We start from the raw sequence: 18451 nt of genomic DNA on the forward strand, positions 1-18451 counted from the left end.
GAAATAAATTGGTCCATGTGAAAGTGAAAAAAAAAAAAAAAAAAAAAAAGGTTAATAAAAGAAATAAATAAAACAAAATATGATTAAAGTGTCAGACAATGTATTTATTACTATTATTATTATTATTATTTATTACTATTGATAATGTGTGTGCTTGTCTATAAATATTCCAATCTAAGAGTGAGATAAGATAATCTAGTAACCCCACCACCACCACAGAGAGACGCCAACATTTTTGACGCATGTGTACAAAAAAAAAATCAAATAAAATTGATATGAAATAAATAAAAAGAATATCATTTGATATTTAGATATGAAGAGTAGGAGGAAGATATGTGATGATGAGAGGGAATATATATGTACGAACGATACAAAAAAAAACAAAAAAAAAAAAAAGTAAGGTAGAGATAGATACTAAGTTTTATATATACCTGTTTGTTGTGGCTCGCTTTGAACAAAGAAAGAAGAATGTGAAATGAAACTATGTCTCTCTCCTCTTTTGTCTTGTGTTTAGCTGTGATAGATAATGGATCTTCTATAGAATAAATGCTGATAAATGTTGTTTTTAATCTTCGGGTTCTTTGTTTTCTATTATTCTCTATCTCTCGGTGCTTTTCAATCCTTCAATTCGAATGAATGAAACGAAAATTGGGAAGATTTTTCTTGTTCTTGAAAGATATTTTTGTCGACTCTGTTTTTAGCTAGTTCTTTTTCATCGTTTCTTTGCAACTATATCAAAAAAAAGAACTCTTTAAGAAGTACCGAAAATTAAATATATATCAAAAGAACAAGTCAAAGGTGGTGTACACCATCATCATCCTTTCTTTTTTTAAAATTGTGGTTGGTAAAAAGAATTCATACAAATTAAATAGTGGTGGGTGAAGAACCTTCTTCTCGCGATTTCAATCAAATTAATTTTTATTAAAGTTTAAATAATATTTGAACCAAGAAATAGTTTGGTCAACATCCATACAATTAATATTAATATTATTATTATTATTATTATTATTATTATTATTATTATTATTATTATTATTATTATTATTATTATTATTATTATTATTATTATTATTATTATTGTTATCTGGTGATTCAGTTGGTTTTTTTTGCCTTCACCGCCATATGTTAAAAGCAATCTATTGAGAGACACCAAAATGATGTGTCGATATTTGAATTGAGTAGTTCCTCTGTGTGCCATTAAATATGATTCTATTGGCATGCCTCTATTGTTTACCAAAACTACTAGCTTGGACTTGACATAGTAATGCAACTCTTCAAGTCTTTTGCTCATTATATGAGCATGATTAATGCCGTTGCCGCTTGGGCTGTTGTGTTGTGCCGAGATGATATTTAAATCATTTAGAGCAGATTTAAATATTTGTACATTCCACTTGTATCCAATACGCAAAAGTGATGATAACAATGGCAAGAGGATATTGAACAACTTGTCGTTTTCAAATATAACATTATTATCAATCAATAGTGTTCCATTGATTGGATACAAAAGTGTAATTGCTTGTTGGTTATCGAGAAGAAGGGGAAGGGATGGAGTTGGAGGAGGAGGAGAGGGGGGTTGGTAAACAATTCCTGCTTGATTATTTTGTATTTGTTCAAACAATGATTTTAAATAATTTTTTAGGTATAATTCTTGTTCTAAATTTGCCACAAAAAATATATTTGAATCTTTGGATTGATATCGATATAGAAATGGATATTCAAAGAATACTCTTCTTTGATATCCTTGTTCAATAATGAATAAATAAATAAATTGATTATTAAATTGATTATTAAATTGATTATTAAATTGATTATTAAATTGATTATTATTATTATTTTGATTTTTGAGGGATGAGAAATCTACAAGACGTCCACCACAATCAATAATAAATTCTTGTAATTTAGATGAAGGATATGAATCATTATCTGTTGGCGTCTTTGATTTAATAAATACCACATTTATCACTGTTGTTTGATCGCCATTCAAATTATTTTCTGTTGTTTTGAGTGTTGAGATTGATTTAGTTATTAGAGGTTTTGGTTGTTTGTAAACAATTCCATACAACTTATTACCATTTGTTGAAAATAGATATACATATTTTCTATTTGATATTCGAGTAAAGCCCACAATTGGTGATGAAACCGAAACTTTTAGCTTGTATAGCAAAGAATAAAATGGTGACGTGGGATTGTTTGGTGAATTGTTTGACGGTGAAAAGTGTAATACAGGAAACAGACAATGATCTTTTAGTGAAAAGTCAAGGATAGTGTTCTTGGTGTCTTGATCGAGTGAATAAAAATTGCATTTTTGAAAGTTTAAAGAGTTTGTTGTTGTGAGCCTTACTTTGCTGTTATGTTCATCTAGTCTAGAAATGGACATTGTCGAAATAAAAATATCATCAAATTCTATTCTTCCTCTCCAAATAATGCTAGGAACTTGTTTGGGCTGAATTTTGTTGTTGTTGTTGGTTGATGATGATTGTGGTGGTGGTGGTGGTGGTTGTTTGTGATTATTTGGTTTATGACTTAGATCCCAAGAAATTTGGTTATTATTATGATTTGAATCCAATTGCTCCTTGATGATTTTTGGGGGTTGCTTTTTGTTGTTGTTGATTATGCTTGGAAGGCTTCCATTTAAAAGTGGTGAGGAAGGGGGTGAAGAAGGGGATTTGGTTTTTGGCACTTTGGAGAGGTATTGATTCATCCCCGTTGTGGCTCCAGATGAGGGTGAGGGTTTCTTGAGAATCATAGAGGGAGATGGCAAAGGTGGACTACTAGATGGAGCATCCTTTAATTTTTTGTTTGGACGGATTTGGGGAGAATAATTTTCATCAACTTTTCTCTTCTCTTCATCCAAATCACCAAATTTGTTTAATTTTCTTTTGTTATCAACAAAAGTATTATTATTATTATTATTATTATCACCATTACTACGACTATTACTATGACTATTACTATTACTATGACTATAATCCTTGACTTCTCCATCTTCTTCATCATCTTCTTGATTGTTGAGATCTATATCTGATAAATCACCCCATCTACAATGATCACATACCCAATCTCCTTTGGGGACATTTGAAATGGGATAGCGAAGGCAATACATGTGATAACCTCTATCACATCCATCCGAGTCACAAAGTAGAATTTTATCTTCATCTTTGCCCAACTTGCATTTACTACATAAAAGATTCTCTAGAATTTCATCTTGGCTGTCGTCAGATTCAGATAGCGAGCTATATGATTGGTCATCGTCGTCGGAAAAGTCTCCATCCTCTTTCTCTTTTGGGGTTTGTTTTCTTGGCCTTCCTTCTTTTTTTTTTTTTTTTTTGAGTTCTTTTTTAAAGAATAAGAAGAAGAGGAAAGAGTGGGAGAAGAAGAAATGGGAGATTTGTTTTTTTCGAGTGAGGGATCCCTAGAACCAAGCCTCTTTGAGTTGCTAATTCTCTTTTTCTTGTCCTGGCAATCTTGACACTCCCACCTTCTAGGTACCCTATTTAATGGTGGTGAAGTACAATAAGAATGATAATAAAAGTGACATCTAAGACATTTTACCATGTTTGTTCCGTTTTCATCTTTGTTGCAAAACGAACAAGTCTAAAAAAAAAAAAAATAAAAGGGTTAAAGAGTTGAAAGAAGGACGACGATTGGTTGGTCATTTTTGTGTTTATACCTTTTCTTCATTGCTACCAGAAGATGATGAAGAAATATCAGAGGAATCATCATCATCACCAGAATCTTGTGAAGAGTAAGATTCAGATTCAGATTTGTTCTCTTTATCATCTTGATCAGAGCTATCATCGGATGAACTCTCATCGTTGGTTTTCCTATGATCTGCAGTTTCTGTATCATGATTTCCATCTATTATTTTCTTTTGACGATGATAATGGTCTCTTTTAGAGGAGGAGGAAGAAGAGGATGATGATGAGGAATAGGATGATTGTCTTTGTTTGTTATCATTCTTCTTCCTTGATGAAGATGATATTTCGTTTCTTTTCATGATCCCCCACAGAAACCAAAGAATTCTTCTTCTTTATCTCTCCACAACAACAACAATAATAATAATAATACAATAATAACGAAATCCACATTTCGTATCTGTTTTTTTAAAAAGGGGTGAACAAAAAAAAAAAAAAAAAAATAGATTGCTTTTTTGTTTTTATTGTTTTTTTGGATCGTTTATAAATAAAAGAGCTTTTGAACGTCTTGAAAGTGCCCATTGGACTGACCAAATGGCCAAAGGTCTCATATAAGTTGAGGCTCTGAAACTGCCATTCATATCCCAAGCCTCAGGTGTCTATAGATAAATAATAAAAAAATGGTTAATTGATCAACCTTTTTTTTTTTTTGTTTTTTTTTTTGTTTACACATACTTGATATTGAAAGCCCCATTTTTCATAGGAACTATTTACCAGTCCCTTAATTAAACTCCAAGCCTCTTTGTCCATATAGTGTAAAAGAAATGTACTTGCAAGTGAATAGCTTGTTCCTATCCAAACCTCGCTTGATTGTAGACATGTTTGGTCGACAATGGCCAAAGGAGAAATCCCGTTTACGGCACCACAAGATCCGTTTGAATAACTCTTTATATTGTATTCATTGATAATGGATAGTGTAGAAAGAGCTTGGTCAAGGGTCATGTACGAAGACAAGCCACAACTTGTTAAGTACCAGTGACCAGCCAATTGATCGGCCATTATACTGTTGTAGTGCGATTGTTTTGAAGAGTCATAATTAAAGTAATGCCCATTCCACAGTTTCTTGTTGTATGATTTCTTTCCTTTTTCAAATAGTTTACTGTACACCTCCTCGTCGTCACGTAAACCAAGAATCCGAGCCATTGCCGATGTTGCTTTAATTGCTGCCAACCACAGGCCACCCGTGTAGGCGCTGCATCCACTTGCAGACCATGTATCGTATGTTTGGTCTGGGAAACCTTCATTGTCAATAACTCCATCATCGTCTGTATCAAATTCAAATGCCTTTCTGATGACCTCTTCCACGGTTCCCCACATTTGTAACAAGAATCCTCTATCACCGTCAAGTGGAATGTATTCCTGACCAAAGCTGCTGCTAGTAGCATTACTTTTTTGGCCACTAGAGTCTACCGATGTTAAAAGGTAGTCACGGTACACTTGTAGAATAAACTTGCAAGGTAAATCTTTCCATCTTGATATGTCTTGTATATTGTATGCGTTGACTCGTTTCCAAGGATCTTCACCCGGATTACCAATGTCATGGGGTACGGTTCCCCTCAGTTTACGAGGGATTTGTTTTCCACTATGAATGCACTCTACAGTTTCTCCTCCATAGTCTTCCATCGTAGCATCGGCGATACCACTCTGTAGACTGAATTCCAGCGAGGGCCAGAGGGTAGCCAATGCAAAAGATGCATAAAAATGTACATCATATGTATTATACATTAAATATTCTTGACTTTCTAGATATGCAAATTGTCCAATTTCTTTATCATAAATATAATTATTGTTATTATTATTATTATTATCTATAATGTTATTTTGATTATTATTTTGATTATTTTGATTAATTGTCCAAATTGAACCACCATCAACAAGAAAGTATAATTCATTAAATAGAGCCTTTTTATAAAAAGAAGGTAGTTGAGGATCTTGCAAGATAGGATTTTGCCAAGAATTGATTTGTTGTTCCCAATTTTGATAGTTTAGAGAGGCATAATGGGCAATCGATTGACTATTATTGCCACTGGTTCCAAAAAACTTTGTATATCTACGTGGATATATAGATTTTCCAGAGTTAAAAGTACAGTAAGGAGAATCCCATGCAACCGCAAATACTATTTGACGCGAAGATTGAGCCTCTACTCTGACTTTGTATGCTATGGCAGCACCAATTGGTTTTTTCGCTTGGTTGGGTCTGGTATCGTCACTATTATCCAAAACACCATTCTTATTAAAACTGTACCATAGGTTTGCAGCCTCTAGCCTATTTGTCGTTTCAAATCTCGATACATATGAAAAATTCGATCCAGGCTCGTCACAAAGTGCACCAATTGACAACTCCATACTACTATTCTGGGAAGCACTTCTATTGGTATTTAGTGTTATGCCTCTAAATTTTCCATTGTCCAACGAAAAGGAACGATTGTAATGACCTCCCAGCTGATCAGTGGAATCAGTGCCATCACCGTTTTGCCAAGTAAACATTAAACTAATGTCTGCAGATACTGGAGCACTGTTATCAATCTTCCACACAAATACTGCACAAGGATAGCTAGACTCTTGATAGTTGTGCGCTATAACTGGTGACACTTGTTTACACACCAATTTAATGTCGGGATGAGGTTCTTCATAGACGGTCCAAGCACGAGGAAACATTCCAAAATAACTAGATTTATCTCCTTTGAGTGCCCAGTTCCAAACATCTAGATTTTGATTATTTCTTGGTTTACCCTGACATAAAACAGTTGCAAGTTTGTTGGTTGCAGAAGAAGAAGAAGAGGAAGAGGAAGAAGAAGTGGATCCTTGATTGTTCATTTTGATAAATACCGAAAAATTATTGGCATCGACTACTTTGTTGGTGACAACTCCATTTGATAAATTCCATCTTACAAAATCACCTCTCCATCCACGTGTAATCGATCCACACCCAATACCACCAATTGGTACGCCCATAATCGGTCCTGGATTTGGCATATTAAATGGATCCATAATCGGTAATCTACCTGCATTCATTTCTCTCTTTACATATTTCCACATTCTATACCCTAGACCCATTAATTTAATTCCTTGACCAAATGATACCTAAAGAAAGAAAGAAAGAAGGAGGAGGAGGGGAGGAGGAATTAATAAATATGAACAAAAATATTATTAAAAATATTAGGTGTAAAGAGATTTTCTTACTTGAAATTTTTTGTGATCAGGAAACTGATTGTTGAGGGCCCTTGTCCAACAATGGGGAGGAATATCCTCACCCAATCTCTGCCACTTTTCCATTTCCGATTGAATGTCTTCCTCTTCAAAGGTAGAGTTTTCAGATTTACTCCTTTCCTCAACCTCTTCTCCAAGATCATTCCAAAAGTTATCTGTGCTAAAGCTTAAAAGATTTTGAACAGGTTTGGCGTTATATGCTGACATGATTGTGCTCTTTGTAAATGCAAGTGAATTGATTGCCATCGATTTTATGTTTTCAGTAGAAACTACTGAATAGGTTGAACTATTATTAAGATTATTATTATTATTATTATTGTTAAGATTAAGATTATTAAGATTAAGATTATTTGTAGAAGGATCGAATGTAGGGATTTGTTCCTCCAAACAAGATGATGATCCTTGTTCAATTTGTCCATTAAAATCGATATTGGATTGGTTTATATCCTCTATTGTTGTTGTTGTTGTTGATGATGTTGTTGTTGTTGTTAATGTTGATGTTGTTGATGTTGAATTTGTTGTCGTAGTATTTTCTGTAATTGTAGCTGCTCGATCCTCACCATCAACAAACCCAAAATTTAGCCTGATAGAATCATTGATAGCATCGTCAGTGACATGATGATTCACTTGCAATATGTTATCTTGATTTTTGTTGTTGTTGGTAACAAAGAATTTCTCTAAAGTCTGAGCAGCAATGCTGTTGTCAAGAAGAGTTGAAGAACTATTGTATCCAATAGAAGACGATATGGGAGAAGAAAAGAAGTTAATTTCTTCATATTCGTCGATTGTAGCTTGTTCAAAATCAATTAAATCATTGTTGCTGCTAGTGTTGGTTGTATTGTTATTTTCATTGGTAGTTGCTATTAGCAAGTTTGTATTGTGTTGATGTTGCTGTTTTTGTTGTTGTTGTTGTTGTTGACGATGTTGTTGAGGTCTCATCATATTTGATGGTGAAGTTGCATTCAATATCTTATTGTCGTTGGTATTATCAAAAAAGAAGAGATCATCTCCTTCGTCTTTTTCTTCCATTTAACTTTATAGTTCTATAATGGATTATATATTATATAATAAAGATCTCTGCAACAATAATAATATTAATAATAACCTTTTCACACTTTTGCTTTGTTTTTTTTGTTTCGATTTTTAATTAAATTAATTTTATTAAAATGAATTTCGAGTTATGTATTTTTTTCTTCTGGTTGTGATTGTTCACTTATCCAATAATTGATTACTTGATACATAATGTCTAAAGGAAGAGCACCATTCTTTAGAATAATGCTGTGAAATTTTTTAATATCAAATCTTTCCTTCAATTGTTGTTCACAATAACTTCTTAGTTCTTTGATTTTGAGTGCACCAATCTTGCTTGATAACCCCTAAAAATATTATTTTTGAATCAATGAATGAGCAGTATTTTTTTTTTTTTTTTTTTGTTTTAAGATAATTACAATTCCAGGCAAAGAAGCAATAGTGTCAATATTTAGTTTTGCATCATTGACCTCAAATCCACAGCTATCTACAAGAAAAGATAGACACTTATCATATCCCCATTTAATTCCTGAATAATGCATACTAGCATCTATAATCATTGAAGCAGTTCTAATGGAATATAAAATAAATTAAATTATAATCTTTTCTTTTTTTCTTTTTTTTTTTTTTTTGTTTGTTTTCATACATTCTAAGATCAGTAATATAATGACCTAGTCTTCCCCATTTATCTTCAATCCAATTGAATTCAACTGAAAGACTTTCTGCATAATGTCCCCAACCCTCGTAAGAAGAATAATTCATCTAATAAATAAAAACAAAAGATTAATAACTGACTGCTCTGTGTTTTTAAAAAGAACTTACAAAGTTTCTTCTAAAAATATCTATATTTTCCTGTCTTGAAACTAGTAATTGAAGATGGTGACCTGGTACCCCCTCCAGAAATGCTATTGATTTGATGAGAATTTTAGATCTACCCAGGGCCTTGTTAAAATCGATATAGACTCTTGCCTTTTCTCTATTGTCTGCAGGAGGTGGAATGTATAGGAATGAACTTGCACCTGAATTAAAATCTGATTTTAGATATTGAATATCCTCCAAATGTCCAATTGGTGGCAAATCAAATAATGTCTCTATATCTTTGTAGTGATCTTTGAAAACCTTGTTTATGGAATCAATTACTTGATTTTCACCTTGTTCAGAGTTGTCAAAGTTGAGTGACTCCTTATCAACGATTCGATTGATATAGTGACCAAAAGTCTCTGTCTGCGAATCAAATGGGTAGTCTTTGGACATGAGATCGATAATTGAGTGTTGAATTCTGCTAATTTCGCCGTATCCACACTCTACAATATCCATGGGGTGCATTGTTGTCGAGGTGTAATAATAGAGACTAAAACGATAGATTTCATCTCCATTGGAAGGTAAATTCCACAATCCAATTTCTTTTGGAGCCAATGGATAAATAGAGTCTAGGTATTGAGATAAGCGCAAAAGAGATGGTACGAAATGTTCAGAGAGCGCCAATCTCAATCTTTCCAATAATGATCTTTTCATCTTTTCTGATAGCGTCGATAACAAGGGTTCACAATATAATCGATCATAAAGTCTAAGGTATAATTTGTGGGTAGTGACATCTTTTGGTATCCTCCTTGCTACAACTGGTGCATCATCATCGTCATCGTCATCATCATTGTTGGATTGTGGGGATAAAGATGATGTTGAAAAAGTGGAAGAAGAAGAGGAAGAGGAAGAAGATGATGATGATGATGATGATGATGAAGATGATGAAGTAGAAGAAGAGAGTGATTCTGTCGATGAAATAGTATTGTTTCTTTTTGATGATGTTTGTGTTTTTGGAGATTCATTTTGTGGGCCACCAACAACAATCTCTGAAATATTTGCCAACTCTAGAATTTGTTGGTTTGACTTTTTCATTATATTCTCTGGTGCCAATATTCCCTCACATACTCTGGATTTTATATCTTTTATTATCCCAGATACATATGATTCTGTTTCTAATATTCTTGATATATATGCTTCAATATCTCTTTTGTCTTTTAACTAAAGAAAAAAAAACCAAAAAAGGTTATTATTATTTTTGTATATTTTTTTTTTTTTTTTTATTTACATACAGAATGAGAGGTAAAAAGAGTTTGTCTAAGTGCAACTATATAACCTTTTGAAGGATTTAATGGAAAGATAGTTGGATGGTAGATATAGAGGGGCGAAAGATAAATCTTTAATGAAAGTCCCATCAGAGAAGTTGAAAGAAACCAACTAATCGTATTGTATGATATCCACTGTTGTAGACTACCAGGTTTTTTGTTTGACAGATCGACATTGACAGTATCTTCAAACTTTTTTAGCATCTCTATTTGATATCTAATACGATTGAAACCAAGTTGCTTGCTAGTAGGAGATACATCTTCGAGAAAGTAATTATGAAAATAGAGACCATATTGTTCGATAATCTTGAATCGTGAGAGACATTGATAACTAGCCATTATCGTCTCTAAAAAGATTCGAAGTATGCATATATTTAATGTATAGGGTGTAAAGTAGATTGTTGGTATGACATAGAGATAGACGACAGACAATAACAACAATGTGATCGACAAACTGACATAACTGGTGAACTGAATACTTTTGCTGTCTGATAAAAATAAAAAACCAGATGACATGCCTATTATTACACATCCTATTGTTAATAATATCATCCCTATTGCTTTTACCCTTCTTAGTTGAATTAAATATTTTATCATCCTTATATATTATTATTATTATTATTATTATTATTATTATTATTATTATTATTATTATTATTATGTATTGGTATCAGTAGTAGTATTATTATTATTATTATTAAAAGTTTCAGTCTGAATCATTGTGTTGTGCGAAAAAAAAAAAATAATTGGTATGATGGGTTGGTGGTGATGATGATCAAACAATTTATAAATTAGATTGTTTTATTTTGTTATTGTCAGACGACTCTATGTTTATATCAACATAGTGCCAACAATTATTCATGACACCTCTAAGATTCCAAATATCCTTTACATCTTTTGGTTGTGTATTACTTGCAGAATCCCCTACAGAAAAATGAATTAAAAAATAGAGAGATATATAGATTGTGAGTAAGTATTTTTTTGGTGGTGCATTTGCCACTTATTTTGTTTAACTTACATGCTCTACAACAAATTCTAATAGGGATACTAGATTTGTTACCTGTTGTATGATGATGATTGGTTGCCAATGACTTTATAGTATATCTAAACAAAGTCCAACCCCAATATTTATTGGAATTACCTTTCTCTTCACCCATCAACTCTGCATAATCCCAAGTCTCACCACCGTCAAGTGAAACATCAACACGTTCAATCTTTCGACCACCGCCGCTAGTAGCATATCCATAAATAGAGAATGGTAAAAAGAGATGTGAATTTGGAGCCGGGATGCATATAGCACTTTGTATAGATAATTCTTGAAGCGATGGAGTCTTGTCCCAATATTGCTCAACATTGTTCCAATCTACACCACTGTGAAATATTTTGTAGTCTCTACGTTGGAAAAAGCTGGTAGATTCTTCGCTGCTCACAGTAATCTTGTCCAACCATTTTACACTTCTTGCACCAATGATTCCTGGAGCAATAACTCTTAATGGATATCCATGATCTCTAGTCAATGTTTCGCCATTCATTTCATATGCCAATATTACATCACCATTAATGTCCCTAATAATAAATAATTGTTAATATTCTTTCTCTTTTTCTTTTCCTTTTCCTTTTCCTATTCCTACTACATACATTGCTTTCTCCATTGTAATTGAACTTCCATAGGGTTTTCCCTCATCTTCTGGACATCCAACATCTAAACCCCAAAAACATGCATGCTTTGCACCATTACCAACAGGGAATGCATTTGCCTTTTCGAGTACGTCACGAAGTCTACATCCTGCCCATACACCATTTGACAAACTAGCAATTCCCCATCCAACACCTTTAACCTTTTTATAGTCACTCATCATAGTTCTACGGTTACCAGCACACTATATTGAACAATGAAAGAAAGAAAGAAAAGAGTTAAAACTGTATTGATTATTTATGTGAGACTTTAAATACCTACCTGTAGATGTGCTGTAATAGTAACTTTTTCAAATTGTTGTTTAATATCATCGATTGATAGTAATAGAGGTTTTCCAACCAATCCATCTATCTTTAAAAAGTAACTAGACTCTTGTACAAGTGGTACGGGTGCATGATTTCTAACGTAAAAGTGCTCTGTAGGTGTAACAAACGATTGAATTAGTCTTTCTGGTGTAGGTTCGGCATTAAATGGCTCTTTAGCATTAATGATAAACTCTTTGTTTCTTGTTGGTTCTAAAGAAAAATCAGCTGTTGCTTTGTCGCCCATTTGTTGTTATTGTTAATAATAAAATAACAAATAATATTATCACTCTTTCTATATCTATATATTTCTATATTGTTTTGAGTGAAACAAATGCATTCCTCCCCACTTTTGTGTAAGGAGGAAACGAGGAGGTGGGAGAAGAAATTTCATTCAAAAAAGTTTTGTTGTATAGATCTTTGAACAAAGACGGAAGTGATCTTGCAAGATTTGTTTTTTGACAATTTATTTGTGATTAAAAATCGGTTGTAATCGGATGGTACCCTTGTTTGATTTTATCAGATACAAATTCCTCAAGCGATTGGTAATGTATGGTCTTGGCTGGCAACGATTGTTGTGAAAGAACTGTTGGTGTTCTACTGATCTTTACTTGTTGTTGTTGTTGTTGTGTCTCGGCATTATTATTATTATTGTTGTTTGAGGTGATTGAACCAGTCAAAGGTGATGATGACGATGATGATTTTCTTGTTGGGACATTTTCAACATGATAACCTTGAGAAGAAGATTTGATAAGAGTGTGTTGTACCTTTCGATGGGGATCGGAAAGATAAGAAAAAACAAAGCTACCTGGTCGACTGTTGCTATTTCTAATGATAAATGATCCTGCCTCCTTTCCTGATAATAGTGATGCAGCACCATTGGTCTCGAGCGTTCCAAAGAACCACTTCTTTTGGAAAACACCAGATTCTTTTAATTTAATCTTTGCCTGTCTCCTTAGTTTGGCACCTTCATTATCTGGTTTGGTACTGGCCCAATCTTTGAGTACTTCGGACCAGTGGTATAGGGCATAGTGGTAATTTCTTTTGATTCGAACTGCTTGTTTAAATTTTTCAACTGCCTCCATGTATAGTTTGTCTGCCTCACTGTCCTGTGCCTTTGCTGCATTATGAGCCCTTAGTCCTAACAATATTCCTAAATGGGCAAGTATAGCAAAATCATCTGGTTTTGATTCAATGGCTTGTTTAAATTTCTGCCCTGCCAACTCTAAAAATCTATCAGCATCTTTATCATAAATAGGAGGTTGAAACTTTAAACTACCATTATTATTATTATTATTATTATTATTATTATTATTATTATTATTATTATTATTATTATTTTGATTATTTTGATTATTTTGATTATTTTGATTAACTTGTTTTTCTTTTGACATTGCAGCAATTGCTTGATGGAATAAAGATACACCTTGTTGATAAGGAACCATGTGAAGGAATTTAACCTTTGGTTCTATTTCTAAAATATCACTGGTTTCTAAAAGTATTGGTCCACCCTTTCCATGTTCTTTTTCATCAACAAAGAATGACAATGGAGCTTGTTCGAATTTTTTATGTATGCCATTGGAAAAGACAATACCTGTCATTTGAGATAGCCTTTCAACTAATAGCTCTAGTGAAAAACCATCAATATCCAGGCTCTGTAGCATCGCAATTATAAACATTCTATTTAAAAACTGTACAATCTTGTTTATAATGTCTAGGTCCAACAATGGTGTTTGAGAAGTTTGATGATGATGATGAGTTGGAGACCCAAGTTTTGGAGATGATTGAGATTGGGGATAGATCATCCTCTGATATTCCCTTAGCCTATTCTTTATCTTTCTTGCTATTATTTCAGTGTTGATAATTGTGGTAAATCTAATATCCAATGAATGTATATCTGTTTTTTTAAGTTTACTGAGGTATCTCATATTGATACCTTCTCGATGCATGCTGTCAACCAAAGATATGTTGTGAGAAAGTTCAATGATACTTGAACATTTTGATTTTTTGATTCTAAAATAAAAAAAGAGAATTAGTTGACCTGTTAACTTTTGTTGTTGTTTTGTAGTTGCAATTTTTTACTTTTGATTCAAGGTTAAAACGAAATTGGGTATAACTTCGCACAATAATCTTTTTTGAGCCTTTTCAACCTCATCATTATTTTGGTCCTTGTCTTGTGGATTGGAAAATTTTGTAAAGGCATCTGAACTTAGGGGTGTCTTATTTGATCTAACTAGCTCAGGACGTAGTAGATTATAAAGATGTGAAGCTGTACGAGGATTAGTACCGGATGGTTTTTCTGGAGGAAAAGTACGGGCTGTATCAATCACAACAAAGTGATTATCTTGTGTTAAATGACCTTCAACTATAAAAAAAAAAGGAAAGGAAAGATAATTAATAAGAAAACTATTATTAATTTTGCTTTTTCAATCCATCAATATAGATCTATATCTATTACTTACTATCACAAGGAGAATAAAGGAATTTTTCATTTGGAGACTCTCCAGTATAATGACCTTTAATGTTCATAATTTCGGCTGCTTGTTTCATTTTCAATGACATGAGTGAGTTATCATCGTGTATTGTCTTTCCTTGGTCATTTGAACCATAGACTATAGTATCTTTATTGATTGCCAGCTCACTTGTGGCAATCAAACGATAGCCCATGTAATCTATCAAAGCCATCAATGGAAGATAGAGACCATCGATATTACAGTTAAAATATCCCATTAGACCTTTTAGCTCATGTGCCGATGCCTTGAAAGAAAATTGATCTCCACCATATATACCATAGACATCAAATGCAAATTTAAAAAATATTCCATCTTTTAAATACTTTGTTCCTCCAGCCACTCCTCCAATCTCGTAGATTGGAATACTTGGCTTTAATTTCCCACGCTCCTGTATAATGGTCATTCCATGTCTAGTTGCCACTTGTACAAACTCTTCTGCAATTTTTTGAATCTCTTGGCTTCGCAATCTAACCGCGTTAACGAAAAAGTAAAATATTAGTGGGTGAACAAAAAAGTGGATGTGCTAGTTGGTTGGTTGGTTGGTTGGTACGTACAAGCTTTCGTTTCCGCAATTATGCTCCATACGCAAAGCGTTCCAGAAATCTAAAGACCAATTTCTTACTGCTGTCGTTTGAGGTTCTGTCTCTGATTGTGGTTTTTCCCCAATTAAACCGCTTGAGATATTGACTTGGTCATCAATCATCATTCCTCCATCTTGGTCATTGTGATTGGATGATAGTGAGAGATTTTCCAAAATATAATTATTGGTCCCATAGGTAGTGGCTATCGATTGGTCATTATCTTTAATATAATTGAATATAGGTGATGTAGAGGGTGGTGATACAGAATGAATATTGTTTGTCTCAATCTTGGAAAGTGATTCTGAAACCCTTCTATTTGCCTCTGATAACATTTCCAGTGAGTGTTGTTGTTTTTGAAATTCAATATCATTTCCATTGTTGTCTATTCTATTCTTATTATTTATATTATTATTATTATTATTTATATTAATATTTTTACTACTACTACTACTACTATTACTACCACAACTATTATTAGCGATGTTGATATTTGTTATAGGTTTGTTGTTGTTGTTGTTGTTGTTGTTTGTAGAAGGTGTACAATTATAATAACTGCTATAGACAGCTTGATTAAACTTTTCCTTCTCTTCGACGACGGGTGATCTATTTAACTTGGTAGTATGGTTGTGTTGTTGTTGTTGTTGTGATGGCGATAGCGATGGTAGATTTTGTGCAGAAAGAGTTGATAGAGGTGTATCAATTTTTCTTACCTCTTTGTTGTTGTTGTTGTAGTGATGTTGATGAAGATGTTGATGAGGTGGCAGATGGGTAATGTTCTCTTTTATTGAAATGGTTGATAGTAGGTATATTGATAAATGATATTTCAAAGAGATCAGATTCTAAAAAAGGACTCTTTTTTAGTTGATCGATATGAATGAAAACATTGTTACTAAATTGTTGTTGTTGTTGAGATGGTTGTATTGGTGGCGGAGATGGTGCTGTATTTGCAGTGGATGGAGAAGATGGAGGAGAAGATAGTGGAATCATTGTTGTGGTCGAGGTTTCTACTGCGCTCTTTCTCAGCGTCGACAGAAAGCCCACATACTCTAGTAGATTTTGCAAGTCATCAGGGTTTCGATCAAATATTTGTTGATAGTTGTTTGCAATCTCTGTAATCTTTGTATTGGGTATAGATAATGCTGTTGTTGCTACTGTTGTTGTTGTTGTTGTTGTTTGTTGTTGATGGTTTTTAGATGATGATGATACAGTATTAGGTGTCGATGCAGCTGCTTTGTGGTCTTTACTATTGTCAATATTGGACATTTCTTAAATTGTTTGATTGATTATAAATCAATTCTTCAAGATGCTTGTTCAACTTTTGTTCAAAAAATTGCAGTTTTTAAAAAAAAAAAATATATATATATATATATTTTATTATTATTACACTAGCCAACAACTACAATTATTTTGATGTTTTTGTTCATTTTTCTTTTTTTAATCAAATATTTAAATGTCATTAAATCAATTCAATAGATAAACAACAAAAGATTCTTTTTATTCTTTGGTTGTCAAAAAGTAATTTAAATTTAAATTTAAAAATATAAATAAAAGGTTGGAAAAGTATATTAAAATGAATATTAGAAAGAATTCCTTGATTAACATTGCCTAGGCTTTTTGATATAAAATATATAGGGTGTTTACTTTGAAAATATATAAATTGTAGATCCAAAAAAGACGAACGACGATTAATCACTCGCACTACTGTTGCCTCTTAAAAACTAATATAGGTACCTGGCCACTTTCTAAAACCAAGAGAGACCTCTTTCCTCGTTGACCAGATTCTTTTTCAAGATGTTAATCCCCCTACTATGGGGGCTCATGAAACTAAAAATATTTTGTTGATTCGTTTGGCACTATTTTTAGGTTTTTTTTAAATTGCATCTCCAGATCCCAGTTTTTGTGAAACCAATCCTCCTCGTCTCCCGCACCAACCTCTCTGCTGCTGCTGCTAGCTTCCGCCGTTTGATACTAACGCATGAACGGGAGGGTAAAGAGCTGCTGCTTTACAATGTTTATCACCAACCAACGGCGGCTTCCACCTTGTGTGTGTTTGGTTTGTGTGTGTATGTGTGTGTGACAACAAAACAATCTTTAGAACTATTATTAGACAAAAAGAAAGTTGTCTATACCCACCACTTCCATTTCCATAAAGGCTTGTTGGTTGTTTTTTTTTTTTGTTTACATTCGTTAGCTCTTCTATCTATCTCTGAATTTATTTATTCCTTATTACAACAACATCAACAACATAACATCAATACTACTTTGGTTTATCTTTTCATCAACAACACATTCTCTCTACACTAGAATTTTAGTTAAACACACTACAAGCACCACATTACTCAACAACAACAACAAATTCATAGCTCAATTTAAACCCAAACAACCAACCGATTCAATTACAAATTTTATATTTAGGTATGATCATTATGATTAAACTTTTCTATCTCTATCCTCTCTCTATCTCTTGTTCTTCCTCTTGTGTTTACTTTACAGATATGTATTAGAGACATTTAGGTGGAAAGCCGTGTTCTATATACTTTTTTTTTTTTCCCATTACCGGTGTTGTCCACCTACATGCACATTTATTTATTCTTTCAACAATGAATAAACTGTTGCTGGAGGAAAAAAAAAAAAAAAAAAAAAAAAAAAAAAAAAAAGGTTTTTTCTCTTTTTCACAAACAGCAAAAGGTGTGATTCAACAGATACAACAATAGAGAGAGAGAACATCAAATACTACTACTACTCTGCGATTAGCATCAACATCAAAAATAGAAACCCCAGTTGAGCTGGTTCATCCAATTATATTGCACGTCAAGGAGGAAAAAAAAAAAACAAAAACATGGATAAATGAAGCTGCAGCATCCTCCTCACATGCGAACAAGTACTTGTAGTGTTATGACAGTGATTTTGATCACCAAACCATTATCAACCACCACCACCTATTACTCCACCAATCGTTTTGTTGAAGCAAAAGTTACCACTCTCCTAACCTATTTTTGTCTTTTTTTTTTTTTTTTTTTTTTTTTTTTTTTTTTCTCCTTTCCTCCAACAACTCTTGATCCCTCACCTCTCTTTACAATTCAACTAATAACCTTATTCTTTTTTTTTCTTTTTATACCAAAAATACAGCAAGTCCCACTCAATCAATCAATCAATCAAAAGATTTATCCATCCACCAGTCACCAATCTTTTTAAATAGTCACATTTTTGCGCCTTTATTATATTTTAAATAATAGTAATAATAATCGTTTTTTTTTAGTTTAGTAAATTTTCTTTGTACACATTTTTTACCATACATC

At 32.9% G+C, this 18451-nt stretch overlaps 4 protein-coding genes across 4 annotated transcripts; all 4 read right to left on the bottom strand.

Annotated features, from left to right (window-relative positions):
* Positions 1-615: 615 nt before the first annotated feature.
* On the bottom strand, positions 616-3997 carry DFA_06618 (PHD Zn finger-containing protein; the record flags this gene model as incomplete). Its single annotated transcript, XM_004356791.1, has 5 exons — positions 616-729; positions 966-1110; positions 1617-3176; positions 3479-3594; positions 3671-3997. The coding sequence occupies 5 exons, from the start codon at positions 3995-3997 to the stop codon at positions 616-618; spliced, it is 2262 nt and encodes a 753-aa protein (XP_004356844.1).
* A 159-nt stretch (positions 3998-4156) lies between these two features.
* On the bottom strand, positions 4157-7934 carry DFA_06619 (uncharacterized protein; the record flags this gene model as incomplete). The annotated part of the gene is made up of 3 exons (XM_004356792.1): positions 4157-4294; positions 4371-6779; positions 6879-7934. The coding sequence occupies 3 exons, from the start codon at positions 7932-7934 to the stop codon at positions 4157-4159; spliced, it is 3603 nt and encodes a 1200-aa protein (XP_004356845.1).
* Positions 7935-8083: 149 nt separating this feature from the next.
* Positions 8084-12305, bottom strand: DFA_06620 (Putative sulfite oxidase; the record flags this gene model as incomplete). Its single annotated transcript, XM_004356793.1, has 10 exons — positions 8084-8281; positions 8354-8417; positions 8442-8504; positions 8581-8696; positions 8757-9956; positions 10028-10548; positions 10913-10984; positions 11079-11626; positions 11699-11940; positions 12018-12305. The coding sequence occupies 10 exons, from the start codon at positions 12303-12305 to the stop codon at positions 8084-8086; spliced, it is 3312 nt and encodes a 1103-aa protein (XP_004356846.1).
* Positions 12306-12534: 229 nt separating this feature from the next.
* On the bottom strand, positions 12535-16415 carry DFA_06621 (uncharacterized protein; the record flags this gene model as incomplete). Its single annotated transcript, XM_004356794.1, has 5 exons — positions 12535-14071; positions 14183-14423; positions 14521-15006; positions 15157-15717; positions 15863-16415. The coding sequence occupies 5 exons, from the start codon at positions 16413-16415 to the stop codon at positions 12535-12537; spliced, it is 3378 nt and encodes a 1125-aa protein (XP_004356847.1).
* Between the last annotated feature and the right edge of the window lie 2036 nt (positions 16416-18451).

Source organism: Cavenderia fasciculata (genome assembly GCF_000203815.1).
Source record: "Cavenderia fasciculata unplaced genomic scaffold Scf_EJPB12P01AWP9W-5, whole genome shotgun sequence".
NCBI classification, from domain to species: Eukaryota; Evosea; class Eumycetozoa; order Acytosteliales; family Cavenderiaceae; genus Cavenderia; species Cavenderia fasciculata.